The 17,719-nt window shown below is 39.2% G+C and overlaps 1 protein-coding gene across 2 annotated transcripts in view; it reads left to right on the forward strand.

Annotated features, from left to right (window-relative positions):
- The first annotated feature begins 6,954 nt into the window (after positions 1–6,954).
- The window catches only part of spock2 (SPARC (osteonectin), cwcv and kazal like domains proteoglycan 2), a 28,354-nt gene continuing 17,589 nt past the window's right edge, over positions 6,955–17,719 (forward strand). Inside the window, exon 1 of one of the 2 annotated variants that reach the window (XM_031306301.2) lies at positions 6,955–7,262. In XM_031306301.2, coding sequence (XP_031162161.1) covers positions 7,074–7,262 — 189 coding nt within the window. In that variant the 5' untranslated portion in view covers positions 6,955–7,073. The remainder of the gene's footprint in view (positions 7,263–17,719) is intronic. The other variant, XM_031306291.2, reaches the window with a different exon arrangement.

Consider the following 17,719-nt stretch of genomic DNA (forward strand, 5'->3'; position numbering starts at 1 on the left):
AATGCCATAAAACACTAAAAAGACACACCCCTGCAGTTTTTGGACAAAAAAGATGATGATGAAAGAGCTCGGGAAAGATTCATTCTTACACGTATCCCACGTATGCCTCGTGTGCCTCCTGTGCGTTAATGATCGGAAACTTGAGTCACTTTAGGCATACCTATAATCTTATAAAAATTGCGAATTTAGTGATATTATTGCCTATTGTGATAAAACAAATACTGGCTAGAAGTAATAGAGCTTACCCTCTACCTTATAGGCTACATTTAAAAAAGATCTAGATTTTCTTGCCAGAGGTTGTTGTAGCCTATTTAGGTATTGTCTCACATATAATCAATACTTTTGATGTGTGCTTCAGTTTATTTTTGTGTGTTAGAATATTTTAATGATTTCCAAGAATTTTGCTATTCTTTTTAGAGAAATCTAAAGTAGCCTTAAGTTCAACTTTAGAGTCACCTCCTCTCCTGATTTCAGTCACGTACACACACATGCACCATCCCCCACCCCTTTTAAACACTCCACTCTTGCTCAAGATCGAAGTTAACATCATTAGTTGATCTTTGCATATTTTTGTTTTTGCATTTGAGGGGTATTTTAAATTAATAGGTTTTTATACAGTCTCGCCTAAAGCTGAATTAGTGCTTTGTGTTTCAAGTTTGATAGACATGGGAGTATATGGGCCTACCTATATGCAATTTAATGGGGTGCGGACATGGACTGAATGGGTGTTGGTCAAACTCAGGCAATATAAAAAAATATCTTACATGAATGTCTAGTCTAAATCTTCACAATAAAGCTCAGCCCCAGTCCTATCAGAAATTGTTAGAACAGTTTAGCAAGGAAATCAATATGCAATCCTACTGTTAGAAAAGACCCACTTAACAAAACTTGGTAGTGGTAAAACTTTGGAGAATAGCCTATGACATTTAGAATATTTGTAGATGGATTTTAGATTTTATTGTAGATATATATCTATATATAGATACATATTTATATATAATACATTTAGTTCTTATTATTTGTTTTTACTCTGAAGCTACATAGTCCTGTTGGGTCTGTCCTAACTTGTGTAGGCTAATTCACTATATAGGCAGATGGGGGCGCCACTGCACCACCTGTAAATTTTCAGTGTGTGTGTGTGTGTGTGTGTGTGTGTGTGTGTGTGTGTGTGTGTGTGTGTGTGTGTGTGTGTGTGTGTGTGTGTGTGTGTGTGTGTGTGTGTAGGCCTATAAAATGCTTATGCATGAATGCACCTATTGTTTTGAGTGAATGTGCCTATGAACACACAATCTCCGACATGCATTCGTCCATGCATTTTAATAGTCACAACTGTGTTTTTTTCTGCGTCTTTACTATGTATCTGCACTCTGGGAATGTATCATTTAACTAAGCTTAAGCTTTTTCACTACACTGTTTGGGATAAAATTATTTGCATCATGTCATGGAGAAAAAAAGTAAAATGGATAAGAGGGAATAAAGCGTGACAGGCGATGTGTTTTACAGTTCAAACAGCCCTGAGAGAGTTGTTAGGCTAGCCAGCCTCAGGCTATGTAATTCATGTATAATACATCTACTACCAAATGGATTCTCAAGAATGGATTTTGTCTGGAACAATTTGCTTGATCTGAGGTGCATTGGAGTGAATCACAAAGAAAAACCTTAGCTTCTGTCACTCCAGATCACTATTTGATTCAATTATTGGGGTAAAAAACAACAACACAGTGATTGATTTTGATTTAAAATATTTAAACCCGAATTAGCTCAGATACAACCTTCTTCAGAATCTTTTGAATATGCTCATGTTGTTAATTAATTCAGCAGGGGGTAAAATGTTCCCTGGACTGTATTTGCTAGGCTGTAGCTATAGCAACAATATGCTGTTGTGAGCAGGGTCAATCTGGAATGTTTTGTTGAAGCTATAGTGTAATAATCCTTGTTGCCCTGTGTTTTTATCGTTGCTCATGACGTGAAAAGTGAAGTGGCTTCAGGCACTCTAACAACATAAATCAAACCAAAGAAGAAATAAACGATAATTTCATCTCAATGGTAAATATTCCAGCATGTAGCCTCTCATTCCTCTGTCATCTGAGCCTTGTGTTTATCTGGAAACCCTTTAGCTCAGAGTGCAGGATTCTCTGTTTGGCTTCATGTGCCTGCATCACCTGAAGTTGGAGCTGGGACAGCGTTCCATTTAGGTTTTGATTTATTGCTGGAGGAAGCAGAAACAGACCTGCACTCTCAAGGGGGGCAGGAGAAACTGTGATGTTTGGCAAGTTTTGCTGAGACGCACTCTTCTTTATCAAAGCATTAACACTTTACACACCAACTTCAAATAGCCAATATTTTGAATATTAGCTTAATGGAAAGATAGACTCTTTATTTTTGGCTGACCTTGAATCAGAAATAAAGTCTGTGGTTTTCTTTAAGTTTTGGCACATTTGGGAAAGAGGACAATCAAACAAAAACGACTCACATCTAGCAATGGCTTTTGTTTTATGAGCTAAGCTTATCTGAAATAGCCCTTTGACACAAGTTTACTATAGAGAGCAAATTGCATGACTACAATTTGAGAAACTCAGAGCATTATAATCAATTGATTGCATGAGAGTACGGCACTGTTGAGGTTCAATTTCTTTAAAGAGTAGAAAAAGCATTTAAGGTCATATCTAATTTGTTTTACTTGATTCAAAGAAAGTTAGCAGGAGTGCAGTTATAGCTTATAGAAAAAAATCAATACAGTGGAATCATGCAAAAGGCTCACAATTAAACAAGCTATACAGAAACACTAAATACAAGTACAGTGCATGAAATCAAAATATATTTGCACTTTCTACACGTTTTCTCATGTCTCATATCAAGTTATTTAGTCTTCAACTGAGTTTCATTTCAGATGAACTTTACTGTACTTGTACTTCATACATAAATCAGGCGTTTTTATTATTCTTGTTGTCAGTGGCAGGATACGATCACACTGAATGCAAATGTATTTCCCCTAGAAAAGGAAAAGGTATTCCCTTTTTCCCTTCACTTACTACCGACTTGACATAAAACACCCAAAGGAACTGAATAATTTTAAGTTTTCAGTTTGTATTGCCGTGCCTTATTATTGATATTGATTAAATGTCATTACACACAGAGGTTGCATTGCTAAGTGATAGGTGCATGAGTGAGAAAGTCAATGCATACGTGATGAACCACATGACATCAGACAGACACAAGGATCCTGATCATTATTTATGAGTACTCTTATGACTTCCTGTCATCCCTGAATGAAGCTATCTCTCATTTTAGAACCATGTGCATTATTTAGCAATGCTGCCAATGGTTTGCTTTTTGTGTTTTGGTTTTGAATTAAACAAGACTTGTAGGGCTGTTGTGACTGCTCCTTGAATCTTAAAGTAGGCCTATTCTGGATAGCATCCATATTTACCATATTTTGCAGGACCTTTGTTAAATGCACATTATAGTTTTGTTTCTTTTCTTTTCCCTGTAAGGAATGGTTCAACATTTAGGAATTTTTGCAGAGAGTTAGATGAGAAGATTGATATGACTAATATATTTGGAAGCTAAATATGAAGTTAGTTTAACACAAAGAATGGAATGATGAAACAGCTATAGCATGGCTCTGTCCAACAAAATCTGCCTAAAGCTCACTAGCAGCGAATAAGCATATTTCCCATAATGCCAAACTGTTGCTTTAATGCTGTCAATTCAAACTGAAATTCTACTATTTTTCGAATATACTTGTCTTAGGGGACAAATTAAACCTTTGACCTGATGATGACGCTTGATTAAAAGGTAAGGTAATAAAAGGTCAAGGGATCACAAAAAATGTTATAATTAATCCTGACATTGGTGACAAAAATGCAGAAAAGCAAATTTTGTTTCCAAATCAAAACACAAAGTGTTATGAAAATACTTGCAAAATAGATGTAATCGCTAAAGGCATCAGATCTAAAAAAGAAATTGAGGGGCCACATGCCCCAAACTGCAGGGGCATGCAGCCCTTGTTAATCAATATGACTTGTACAGTAGCTATTTCCCCCATTTGGCCTGCTAAACATGAAGCAAAGCATAGTTAAACAACATTCTGCAGCCTCTTTGTAGTCCACCGTTGACTCCATGAATGGCTCATGTCTACTAAGCATTATCTTATGCATGCAAAATCTGCTGTTTATTATGACAAAGCATCAGACCTGAGGGGAACCACACTCACATGACTGACAGGAGTATTTTCCCCAGCTTTTATAAGGGGATTAACAGAAACCCCCTATGGCTCTGTGACTCTAGGATTACTCAGCCGTTTTCTCTTTAACTTGCTATAATAAATAAGATGCACATTGTTTGCCTGCCATGTTCTGCTTTCCTTTCTTCGGATCCATGCACTGTGACTGTCACATCACATCTGTCCGTGGGCACATGGCCGGGCCTGACTTTTAATGCTGCCGCCTCAATATGTGCCTTAAAGGATGTGTGATGTTAATCACAATGCCATTTTTCTTCCTTTGGATCACTGCTTTTAGCTTGATTAATGTCACTGAGGATGAAGCCGGCTGATTGCAGCAGCTGCAGAGCACTATATTAAAAATGCAACATATAAACGCACAGATCATAGCAGAGAGTACACACTACAGTCATTTCCAACCAACTGCATTTTGCTGAGTTGTTGTTTGCACACACAAATATTTTTACCAGTCTGAGTGTATAGCTGTGTTGTAAAAAAAAAATGAGCGTCACACTTGCAGTATGTATCAAATAGCCTATGCTTTGTCAGACATTTATTTTATCACATCCCAATTTCTGCATTGTGCTCAATTTCAGCAACTTCCCCTCTCTTTATCTTTGCTCGTAAACTTGATTGCATTCAGCTGAGAGATTAGATGACGCCCTGTCTCGTGTCTGCCTTTTATTAAGAGGGCCTCAAAGACAGTCTCTTCAGGATGAAATAAAGATGGCATCAGTTAATCCAGCATTTCAATGACAAGCTGTCATTCAGTTTAACTCTCTGGGGACCTGCTGAGATTGCAGCAGGGAAGATACAGCAAGCAGGGCAGATACTGTAGCGTGACATACGCTACAGTATCTGTATAAGTATAAGAACAGAGCTCAATACCCAACTAATCCACTAACCTCCTCTTTGTGTTGTCTTTTCTTCAATCCAGGTTAACAATTGTGAGGCAGAGCAGCAGCACAGACCTCAGTTTTCCAGATTTATGAAGTCTTGCTGTCCAATTTTAGCCAGGTATGTTTCACTGTTATAAGGGCAGTAAGGGCAAACGGTTGTTTTTTTATGCAGGGCTGGACTTAAAAAAAGAAATGAGTCCAATTTAATTAAATATCAATTTAGTTTATTCCAGACCACAGGTTCACAGCATCATCCCAAGCCAATACGATGGCCCTGTTAATTAATTTATGGGTCATTAAATGCTCAGTTTCTGTTAAGATGTGTCGTAAAGATGTTGATTCAGCTCAGTAATAATAATATAGGCCTTTTTTTCACAGCATGTGATAGCAGCTGTTGCACACATGTAATTTATTTAATAACATTAATTGTGGCTTCCTTGTCCAATGTGTAGGAATTTCTCCCATCTAACGTTGAGATCATATATCGCAATCAACTCTCTCGCGTCACGCAGTTCAAAGTACGTATTACAGGTACGGTAGCCTTCACTCTTTTTTTCTGATGACGCTGGTCTCTTGCTCTTTTCAATATCCTTTTTCTTTTACTGGGCGAAGAAGAAGACTCCTGTTCCTGAAATTTGGATTTTGAATATGTGTGGTCCTCCATGTTTCCTTCTTAAAACTTGCCGAGGCCGGGAAGCTACGATATCCATTAGCAGCATTAGCAGCACCTGTGAGTTTATCATGTGACAGCGAAAACGCGAAAGGTGGAGCAGTATATCCTGTATGTCCCTTACCGGCTAACGTATTTCAAGATGGCGCATGAATATGGAACATCTACCCCAGTTCATGCAAATGCAAATGTAAAATTTCAAGCCAAAAGGAATACTTGGAATTGATGGTGGTGGTAAATATTCATGAAAAAGGACAAGTTTGTGAACGGGCAACACAGATTTTGATAATGAACAACTAAAGACGTTACACACTGGACCTTTAAGGTGTTTCAGTTCCAGGGCCCTGTGATCATGTAGGCTACAGCGGCTCCCTGTCACCGCTTACTGGAACACTTAAATGGAACAGAGCCATCGTTATCATCAGTTGCATCTTTGCTTTTTCCGTTACGACAAATCTAAAATGTCTGCTAGGAAAAAGGTTTGCCTGAGGCCATTCATGAACAAGATTCATCAAAAGAGGAAAACAACATCACGTAATATAGGCTGTTACAGTTTTTCTTAAATGTTAATACAGTCAATCCATTAGTCAATGTCAGAAACATTTATATAGGCTAACTAATGATATAGCCTAATTCATTGTTTCAGTAAATCTTTAAGAACAAAATGCCAAACATTTTCTAATTCCAGATTTTTAATTGTGAGGATTTGCTGCTTTTCTTTGTCTTATATGATAGTAAACTAAATATGTTTAGGTTTTGGACTGTCCGGTCAAGTAACTTGATGACATCACCACAGTTACTTAAGAAACTTGATTTCCAATGCCTATTTTATTTATATTTTATAGACCAAATGATTAATCAACTAGCCTAATTGAGAAAATCGAAATAATCCTTAGTTGCAGCCCGTACAATTTAGACTGTCCTACATATCAAATCAACTGTCCCACCTGAGCAACTATGACGTTTGAAGGTGCAGCATGTAAACACCAGCTTCAACATCCAATGCTAATAAGTCTGTGGCGTAGCCTATTCATATAAACATACCAAATAGCGTCCCACACCAGATACTACCCTGAATACTATCATCAACGCTCTCTCTCTCGCTCTCTCGCTCTCTCTCTCTCTCTCTCTCTCTCTCTCTCTCTCGCTCTCTCCCAGCAGCAGAAGGAGCATCCTATAGGCTAATCAGTTGATAGTTTCAATCCAGCCTCAGCATCCTCCCCCTCCCAGAAGAGGAAAGCCTACAAGCGGTGTGTGCGAGGTGTTTTTGTCCGCTACCATGGTGGAAATTACGGATATCGTGTGCCTTCTCGTCCCGCTGGTGATGCTCGCGGGGTCTACCTTCCAGACCGACGTGAAGAGCGTCAAAGAAGCGGAAAAGACGGGGAATTTCATGGAAGACGAGCAGTGGCTGTCCACCATTTCACAGTACAGCCGCAAGATCAAGCACTGGAATCGCTTCAGAGACGTAAGTCCGCCGTGTTGATTGAGAGATGCGCGGTAATGCGGTATAAGATGCGCTGAAGGGGGAACACGCACGGCTATTTAGAAACAGTAATAATAGTTATGCACACTTTCTTAGCCTGATAATACACTCAAACTTGGTGCTGTTGTTGGAACATAGCTCACACTGTAGAAACACATAGCCTACACTTAATAAATGTTTCAAAAATAAGACTATATTCCAAAAAAATCACTGTAAGGATTGTATTTGGGTGGCAAAATATTGGAATTAGAATATGAAAACATAAAATATAAGAGGGATTGTGATTACAGTGTTCACCTTATTTTGAATGAATGTCCTCTTCATGTACACATTTTGCCCGATTTTGTTTTTGTTTTTAAAGAATTAACCAAAACATATTGTATATTTTGTGATATTGGACAGTTTGGGATAATGGCAAAGGTAAATGGTTTTCCTAATGCACATTCCTAAAACACAGACTGGATGTTTTACTTTTCTGACTTCATCCTCAAAATTCAGGGTGTCTAAAGTGATATTTAATTGGAGAGCTTCCATGAGAGCTTTACCAGGAATGCTATGGGTCAAAATAAAGCTACAGTTGCAAACACAAACTATCGTTTATATGGGCCCTTGGTTTATTATAAGCAATTAATGTTTTAGTCCCACTTGCACAGCAGGAGCAGTACGGACATATTCCATCATCCTGCCCTTAATATGGGTTACCTCTGATGTGTTTCCAGACGTGTCTGGGGGGGGATTTCACAAACAAGAGAATTGAGCAATTAGAGCAGAGGGGCGGGGATTGATTGATGTGCATATTCACCTACTGAACAGACTGAACTGGGTTGCAGGGATTGATTATAGCCTGCAGGCTATGGTGATATATTGCTGTCTGTGAATGTATGAACGTAATTTTGCCTCCAAGGGATGTGAAATGATTACTAATGATCCCAACAGGATTTGGACAATAGTGCAGTTGGATTATGTTCCATATAACTCCTGTTAATTGGGTTTTAATTGACCCAGGGTGGTTACCAGCACGTGATGGATATCATTATTGATTTGAAATGTGAGCAGTTGGCTTCAGCTTGAGCATGTACATGAGAACAATGCCATATCTTCTCAGGAGGAGAAGCCTTTCTAAGTAATAGCCATCGCAGAGAGGCTGTAGTATCATTTTTGATCCGCATTCATACGCTTCCTTATGGACGTCCCTGAAGAAAAGGCGAATGTGTGTGGAAATTATGGCAGCCACCCCTCTTGGGAGCAGATTACTTTGACTCTGATTACTTCTGGAGAATGTCCTCTGGAACTGTATTTAGGGAAGTAATGAAATTGTAAGCATGGAAAGATTAAATCAGAATTATTGTGGGATTATAACTCACTGGATGCTGCTCTATATTAGAGCAGCAACTTCACTCTGAATTCAGCACATCATGATTGGCTCCTACCAAGAGTGAATTTAAACACAAACACACACACACGGAATATGTGAAGCATCCCAAGATATAAACGGTTCTTCTTGACGTTGCTTCAGGGGCTGCCATCTAGTATGAAGATGTCACTTACAGTACTCTGCTTTCCCTTTTTCCTGCAATTTAACATCAAAGCTGCTGTGTAACACAAACAGTTCCAGTTCCACACTGTCTCTTTTATGATCATTCTTCCCAGAGGTGATTGTCTTCGTCTGTGTGTGCATGCACGTGTGTGTGTGTGTGTGTGTGCATTTGCATACATATGTGATCGCTACACTCTTGCAAGTGCATAAGCGTGATTTTGTCTGGGCTGTTGCATCTGTGTGTGTTTGTGTGTTTGAGAGTAGCAGTGGTGGTGTCTCTGGTGATGATGATGACAGGAGAAACATCAGAGAGGTGAACCACTGAAACTCCCGATGGAATCGCCAATAGAAAACACTTTGATTTCAGCCTGCTGCCGTAGCAACAGCAGTCGCTGTGTTATAGTGTTAAAATGGAGCATGTATCACTGAGTGTTTGATGACTCTATCCCCCTCACTAGTCCCGCTTCAGGGTGAAGGAATAGGTGGAAGCATCCTGTTTTATCATCAAACTGTAAAGTTCTTCAACTGAAACACCATTTGTGCAACCAGCTAGTACTCCCTTGATGATTCTTAATAAGAGCTGCTGATTATTGAATATAATGAACATATAATTGGTGTTATGTAATAATATGGTGTTAATAGGCTTCATTTTGGTCTTTGAACTAAAAAAAAATCTCAACTAGAAAATGAGCTGTTCAGTCTTTGGGAATGATATTGTTGATGTATATAAAGGACTGCGAATGACACAGTTATAGGTATTCCCATTACACAAATTGATGTTGACTTGCACATTTCTCTGAGAGCCGAATGTTGAATATTAATCTGACACTGGAAAGCAATAATCAAAGCTGAACTACATGAAAGACGAGCTCTTTCATTCTCCCTATTGCATGTGCACACACACACACACACACACACACACACACAATAGGCTGCAGTATACACACTGTAAATATTTCATATTTATTCTCTTATGAAATATAAAAGCAGAATCTGGATAAGAGGCTCTTTCACTTCCAATAAAAATAGCTCCCACACTTCAATTCAATCTATTTTACAGGAAGACAAGGGGATTAGATTTAACAGTTACAGTCAACAAGTAATAGAATGGGATACCTTCAATCCTTTAATCTGACAGGTGCACACAACATTTCATTTCACTAATTCACCAAATCCAGGGGGGGAAGGAAAACAGGAACAGGGAAAGCAGTCATGGTAAGTGAATGCTGAGTTGTTATCTTAACCCAGACTTGGTGCTATTTGTGTTATTCTTATGCTACATTAGGCACTTTTAGTTGAAATTAAAATGTGTGCAACATGGAAATGTTAATTCATTTCTTTATTGACTTTATTATATAATAAAATCAGAAAGTTCTTACTAATAATGAACCTTCAATATAATTAGACAGCTCTATAATGGACAAATAAAAGGAGACATACAGAAACAAATTGCAAATTACTTCTTTTTGTTCATCATGTATTCACTTTTATTTCAAGCTCCATCTTTAAGACCAGACACTGAATAAAATTTGTTTGGCACACAGACATTCAAAGACTCAATTATAGGGACATTTAGATGTCAACTGGGACCATTTCACCAGTCAGGGCACTGTCTTTTTCCATTTCAGAATTAAATTAAATGGCTGCAGACTACAGCATTTTATGCACCCTGGATCCAATTTAAAATGTCTACTAAAGGCAAATCAACAGTAAATTCAATTTTTTGCTCAACTTCCCTTGTAAAAATGACACTGTCCATGAAATCGCCAAGCTGTGAAATTGGTCTGGTATGTTTTATTCCAGTTGATTTAAGATAAACTCTGCCTAAAAGTGGATGATGATTATGACTTAGCAATGCAAGCTCGCCCAAAAGGAGACTGTTTATTGTTGCCATCCATCACGCATGCCAGTTTAAACATGGAAGAAAAAGGCTTAATGTTTATGATGTGATTACTGGTTAATATTTTTCTCTTTTTCTCTGCTTCCCATCTAGCACTGTCTGTGCCTAGTAAATCCTTATCTTAATAATGCATGCCTTTCCACTGAGGCAGCTCTGGACCACCCAGTACCAATCCTGCCTGCACCTGTTATCCGTTCATTTTTAAGGAACAGAAAAAGCTTAGCACCAGCACAAAAACATCAGATCCCTTGTCGATGCCTATGGATTAACTATGCAAAATGGGGGAAGCACTTGTGGCAGGTTCTGGTAATCTGGCAAGAACATTTGACGAGAGGTTTACGTCATCTGCCTGATTTTAGTCTCAAACTGGCTTCAATCCAGCACAATTTTAACACTGTGATTGTGGGGCGCACCTGTTGGTGCTCTGCTCCTTTTTATTGTTTCACTATAGCGTACAAAACATAATTGTGGATAATGGCATCTGTAACACTGGAGCCAAATACTCCATTAAAAGACTATCCAGATGAGCAGTAAATTATCATCACTAGCCCTGCGCTCAGTCTGGCTTTCCTATCGTGCAGCCGCTTGACAACTCCATGCTCTCTGATGTTGGAATAGATTGCCGCTGATGCATTAAAGCTATGAATGATAACAGCATATCAAAATGCCATTCGTCTATCTAGTCATACTTTGTTCTGGCATGAGTCATTCCTTATCATACTCCAGATTCTTTATGGGGCTGAAAATGTCCATATGTGTTGGCAGATGGATCTCATTCACCTCCAATAGTTTTGGGAGAGATGGTCCGGTTGTTCAGGGTTTGGACAGACAACTGGTGCGCTGTGGGGTCTCTTGGCCAGCTACCAGAGGCCTAGGTGGGCTGTAATTGAGTAGAAGAACAGCCTTTCAACATGCCCTGCACGGCTACAGCTGCTCCCCACTGCAGTACAATAGCCACAGCTGAAGGGCACAGGTGCTGTAGAGAGACGGGGAGGATTTTCCAAGTAGTGAAGAAAGGTGATAAATATAAAAATTTTGCAAAAGCAAATGCAATTGTAAACAAAATTGAATGAATGCATCTTCACCCAGAACTTGTCACTAGCTGCCAAAACAAAAAGACACAGGTCTTTAAAAGCATCCTTTTGAACAACATTTTTCCTTACAGATGCTAGAAATCCCTGCACTTCAGCAATTCACATGCATGACTGCTTGGAGTGACCTGCTTCTGTGTTGGCCACCTGGGAGTAGGTATGCCAAATAGGTTGTTTGCTGCAGAGACCACCCAACATCCAGGAATCTGCCTGTAATGAGCTTGTTGTGGAATACTTCCAGTGTCCTCCTGAAGTTAGAAAATCTTTACGTATAGTAAATAGCCCTGTTATCAGCAGTAAAAGCCCCAAAATAGTTTGAATGGTATATCAGTGTGATGTTTGCAATACAGGACAGTTTGTAACTAGAGAGTTGCATTTGTTTCATGATTAATTCTCATTTGAAAATGCACTATGCCTCTTAAATTATTATGAGACTGTGTGTGGCTTTTGAGATTCGGTAAGACAGGTTCAATAAATCAAACCTTTTTCTTTGGTTTGACACTCCCAATAACTCTAAGTGGCAGTGGCTGTCCCTACAGTAAATGCCACCCAAGTGGTATTACCTTTGGGCTAGAGACTGAGTCACAGCCCAGTGTGAGATCAGCTCCCGCAGCTGATACAAGAGATTTTGATTGGAAAAAGTGGTTGAAAATATCAGCGAATGTTTTTGCACCTGAGAGTACCTGAGAGGCTTGTTGAGCAAGTGTTAACTGTAATCAAACTCGAAAAAAAAAACACACACATAGGCTACAGATATACACACACATAGAAACCTCATGGTCATGGTCAGAACTAGACCAACACGGGGCGTCCTCTAGCTCACCCAGTAGAGCGTGTGCCCCATGTAGGCTTAGTCCTTTGCAGCGGCCCGGGTTTGAATCCGATCTGCGGCCCTTTGCTGCGTGTCATGCCCTCTCTCTCTCTCCCCACTTTCCTGTCTATCCACTATCTAATAAAGGGAAAAGTCCCAAAAAATAATCTTATAAAAAAAAAAAAAAAATAGAACTAGACCAACACACAACATATTAACACTTGAAGGCTGTAGTAAGAATGATACTCCATAAAATGGATGGTGTTTTTTTCCGTACCCTTTCCAAAACCAAAATTAGGCTACATGAACAAAAGTGTAAGGAAGGGATTAAACAGTGATTTTGTCTGCTCTAACAACAACCCTTAGTATGTCAGACAGACTAACTAGCTTACTATGTACAGTAGTACTGAACCCAACCCAGTGCTCCTTCCAAGGCCAGAGGCAGTTCATACTACAATATTTTGTATTACCCTGTTCACGAGTGGCACATCGTCCCTGGGCTCTGCCCTGCTCTATATTGGATTTCGGGAGTTAAGCTAGTTATCCAAAATAGCGTTGTGCTCGTCAAACAGTTAGCCTCCATAATAAATCTGTTCTCTCTTGTAAAGTGAAACATACTGTTTGAAAATAAAAACAATAAGGCATCAATCTCTGGCTTGCTTGTGCAAGAGCTAAAACAGGATTATGTTAGCATAAAGTCTAATCTCACTTTTTTTGTATACTTATTATACTAGGACTAGAATCTACACTGCAATACCTGAAGAATGGTGTTTCATAATATTCTTGTCTTCGACATGTATCATCTGTCATGCTGATTTTTTGCATGGGGCACGCAGCTTTTGTGTCACTCTTTCAGCACTACATTGTGTCATCAAATCTATTTATGACAGCTTTATGGTTCTTGTTTTTAAATCAAGTCAGCTTGAAACATAAAAAAGCCAGCTGGACCAACTCATGGCTCTAACGTTAGCAGCTAGCTATAGCTGATAAATCTGGCAGCAACAGTTAGTTTCAGCTGTCAAAATGAACGGTCACAATCTAAAAATGAAAAGCCTGCTTTTGTCTATCTTTGTCTAAAATGTAAGGACCCATTTTGCTTCATTAATCACCATGAATTTCAATGGTAAATCTGCCCTGGTTATCATTGTAAACTTCTTATGTGCCGTGCCAGAACAAAAAGCTTGACATATAGCAATGAAGGGGTGTTCAATGTCATTGTACATATTTAAAATTTAAAATATCAAAGAAGTTTGATTTTGAATGTTTTTTAGGATGTTCAAAATAATTTGTCGCTCACAAGTGACAAAAACAATAAGTAATCCTTTGATTATATTTCAAAGGAAATTTTGCAGCATAATAGATATGAGTAAGCTAAATGACTGGACTTGTTAAGGGCCTTTTAGACCAAAGGCGGCAACGGCACCGCTGTGCTCTGAAACCCATCGTTTCCAATAGCGTTTCACTGCACAGCACAAATGGTGTTTGGTCTGAAAGGCCTGGAAGGCGTCAGATATGACAGCCAGTCTGCATTTTCCACTTCACTAGCCAGGTTTCAGTCCTGTTGCAGCTGATCCGGTTGTGACTCTTATTCAATTACATTGGTTTTGACTCCCCTATCTCAAATCACTGGCTGGTTCTTATCCTTCTTGAAGCCCCTACCAAGTCAACTTCATTGATTTTCCATTGTTGTACATGTCAGTTTTTCAGTCAAGCTCCGTGTTTTCAGTGAAGTGTGAAGGTTCTCGCTGTTTGTACCAGATTCTCCTGTGAGTTGCTGACTGTTTTCTTATTCCCCACAGGGCCCTGACGGGCACAAGGGCTGATTTTATTTATAGATAGAAAGTACAGGGCCAGCATGAGTGCAGAGAGATTTTGTGGACGAAGTGTGATTTCTTTAGCTGTAACTAACTCACACTGTGAGTGTGTGTCTGTTGTGTATGCATGTTGAGCGTATTGCAAAACAATAAGGACAATGCAAGCAAGTTTAAAAACTGAATTTCAAAACACTGTCAAATTCAGTAAAACCAGTCAATTTTCTGTCCTGTGCCTTTGAATATGTATCCAGTGAAATGAAAAAAAGAAATTCACTGTTTACGTGATGGAGTGCAATTTTCAGCCAGTTATTGTTTTTGACCTTTCATCCATCCTTTGTTGTCACAGTATTTCTGACGTCACTCATCTACTTGAGTGTGAAAAGTGACATTGGAGCTTTTCTTGAATGAGGCAGGGACTTTTTTATTTTTTTATTATGTATAATGCACAATATCTATAGTATTTAAGTGTCACCTTACTTCAGTGCAGATGTAAATTAATATCTTTTGTCCCCCACCTTCTGTATGAAAGAGATTACTCATGTATGAACCAGTAAGGAGAAGTTAAATATGTCTATTCATCTGTCAAAGTATGTTTTATGATATAAATGGAAATCTATCTGCCAACCCAAGCATAAGAAATGGCTGTAATTGCTTTTTTGGGTGCAACCTGGTGCATCTATTGTATCATGCACACACCCCGCATTTGGAAGTTCTTGGCTTGCATTTCACATCTGATCTTATGAGTGGAACTTATTTTTTACAGTCTATGATTTGTACACAAATCTGACCACAATCTGTATTTTGGTCAGACTCAAACTTTGCTGCCATAAGGGCCACAGAGTAGTTTAAAACTGATGGGTATTTAGAAAAAGGAACACTGTAATAAAAATGAAGCCTTGCTTGCAGTCACTAGACCTTCACCAATGCAAATGTTTAACAAATGTCAAAGCTTATAATGACTTCAAATAGAGTGCAAGCATGGGAAATGCAGTTTACAATTGTAGTCAGTGAATAGGTGAGAGAGGATAAATCAATACAGAAATAAATCAGGATCCAAATAAAATAAATAAATGAAATACATATCAAAGATTCTTCCACAAAATTCCATATGTAGAGTCTAATGCTGCTCCTCATGCTTATTGCTTCGAGACAGCCAAGCATATCAACATTTTCATCCACTCAGATCTTCTCTCATCTTGACTTTGGACAGTAAGAGGGCAATTTTCAATGAAACCTGAAACAACAAAAGTTCCTCCCAGCTCTCTTACATAAGCCTCGCTTATGACTCTGTCCTGCAAGGGAGGCAGACCAGACTCTCAGCGTTTGATGTTCTTCCTCTGCTCTACAATCCCTAAACATCAGCTCAGAGCACGGTGTGCATGCAAGAAATACAGGAATCAGCAGGCTTGCTTCTCGTGCCCTGCAGCCCAGTGTGCGTGAAGATAAGAGGAGAACATATAGGATGAGAATATTGTTGAGGGGGTTTTGTTTCATCTCAGGCTTGTCTCATGTGATCTGTTAACCAAAGCAGAGAGGTTGTGAGAATAGCAACTAAGTCTTTATGTGAATCTCTAGGTGGGAGGAAGTGATACGGTGTTGTGTAGCTGCTGAAGACAACCTCGGGGCAATGTAATTTTTTTTCCAGCTTTATTTCATCAGATTTTGGGGTTATATTTTCTGCTACAACAGTATCCAACATAGTCTATTTCAGTAGTATGCTTCCACAAGATTTGCATTGATGTAAAATAAAACATCAGTGCATGCATTTATCATGTAAATATGCGCTGTTTCAGAACAAGATTATGTTTATTACACTTTTTGAATGCAGAAACTACTGCAGTTCTTTTTTCACCATTTTAAACTGAAATTAGGATGTTTGCTGCTTGCTGATCAGCCAATTGATGCTTTACATCTCTGAGAGAAATCCTCTTTGTACATGGTCAACCTCTTTACGCCCTCATCTCTCAGTGACTATCGTCTTTAAAGGGGTTTGTGCATTTGCTTTTAGCTGTCGACAGAATTGACTGGGAAGAAAGGATGAAAAACAGGACTTCAGCAGTGGAAGTGGTAGGCGTGCAGCCCGGTCCTCGATGAAGTCTGGAGGGAGATTAAAGTAAGGAGGACCTTTCAGCACTCACTCTCATTTCGCAAAGCAGGCAACCCTCGCTAGCCTGCACATGTTCTTCATTAGCTGAACACCTAAGTGTTAGGAAATGCAAAAAGACCAAACAGTTTATGTCTATGACTCTTATCTGTTGGGAGCAAAGGAGGAAGTTGTTTGCGGTAGAGCCAAAAAGTCCACAGACAAATTGTGAACTTTTACATGAGATTTTATTCTGTAGGTAGTCCCGTATTGCCAGACCTATCTCCACAGAGCTGTGGAGTAAGGTCTGGCCCCTCCACACATACACTCCTGGATAGGAGAAAAAAACAGTCTGGGTTGTTTGCATTTCTTTAAACCAATCACAATCGTGTTGGACAGCGCTAATCTCCGGTCGCAAAGACGGAGGATCTGTAAAATGGTATCGGGAAGGAACTTGTTTTGGTGGAACATTTGCACCCTGCTAAAGAAAATGCCACACACAATATTAAATTAACTGTTCACACAATACAGTAACGTGAACTATATAAATTAGCTGGATACGTGGTTAAATGTAATTTGCTCATACCAGTCTATTGCCGTGTGTATTTTGTCCGTAGCAAATCCACACCAATAGGTCCCAAATCGTCCTAGTTAGAGAGTAAATGCCGTAAACATATTCTTTGTAAATCTTTACAATCATTTTCCAAAAAAACCAAGCAGGCCTGCCTTATTGAACGATCCAAAGGTGAAAGGTGAGGGACATCCGGCGGAACATCCAGCGGAACTTCCGGCAGTGCCGGCCGGAACTATCCGGCAAATGAACTGTCGTCGATCTAGACTATTCTGTAGGAAACTACACACTCAATTGCCTTTATTTCGATCAAACTTGAACCACTGTTTTGGTTTTCATCAATAAACAGACACAGAAATCTAATATTTTTGCATCAATTTAAAAACTGTGAGGTTGGGACCTCCCTTGATTCTTGTGTTTACTTTGCAGCAGAGGCTTTTTCACCTCACCCCTAAAAAGGTTTTGGCCACGGAGACTCTGCCATACACGAAAACTGTAGATTGCGATCTGTGTGGGCTGAAATTGGGTAATGGGTTAATTTCATGAACCCTAGTGCTTTTTTGACACAGAGGGCGATGCGTGCATTGTAGCTCTGTACTTTTGGTTTGATGATTCCACTAAAGGCACATATT

The sequence above is a fragment of the Sander lucioperca genome, chromosome 15, assembly GCF_008315115.2.
Source record: "Sander lucioperca isolate FBNREF2018 chromosome 15, SLUC_FBN_1.2, whole genome shotgun sequence".
In the NCBI taxonomy this organism is placed as follows: Eukaryota; Metazoa; Chordata; class Actinopteri; order Perciformes; family Percidae; genus Sander; species Sander lucioperca.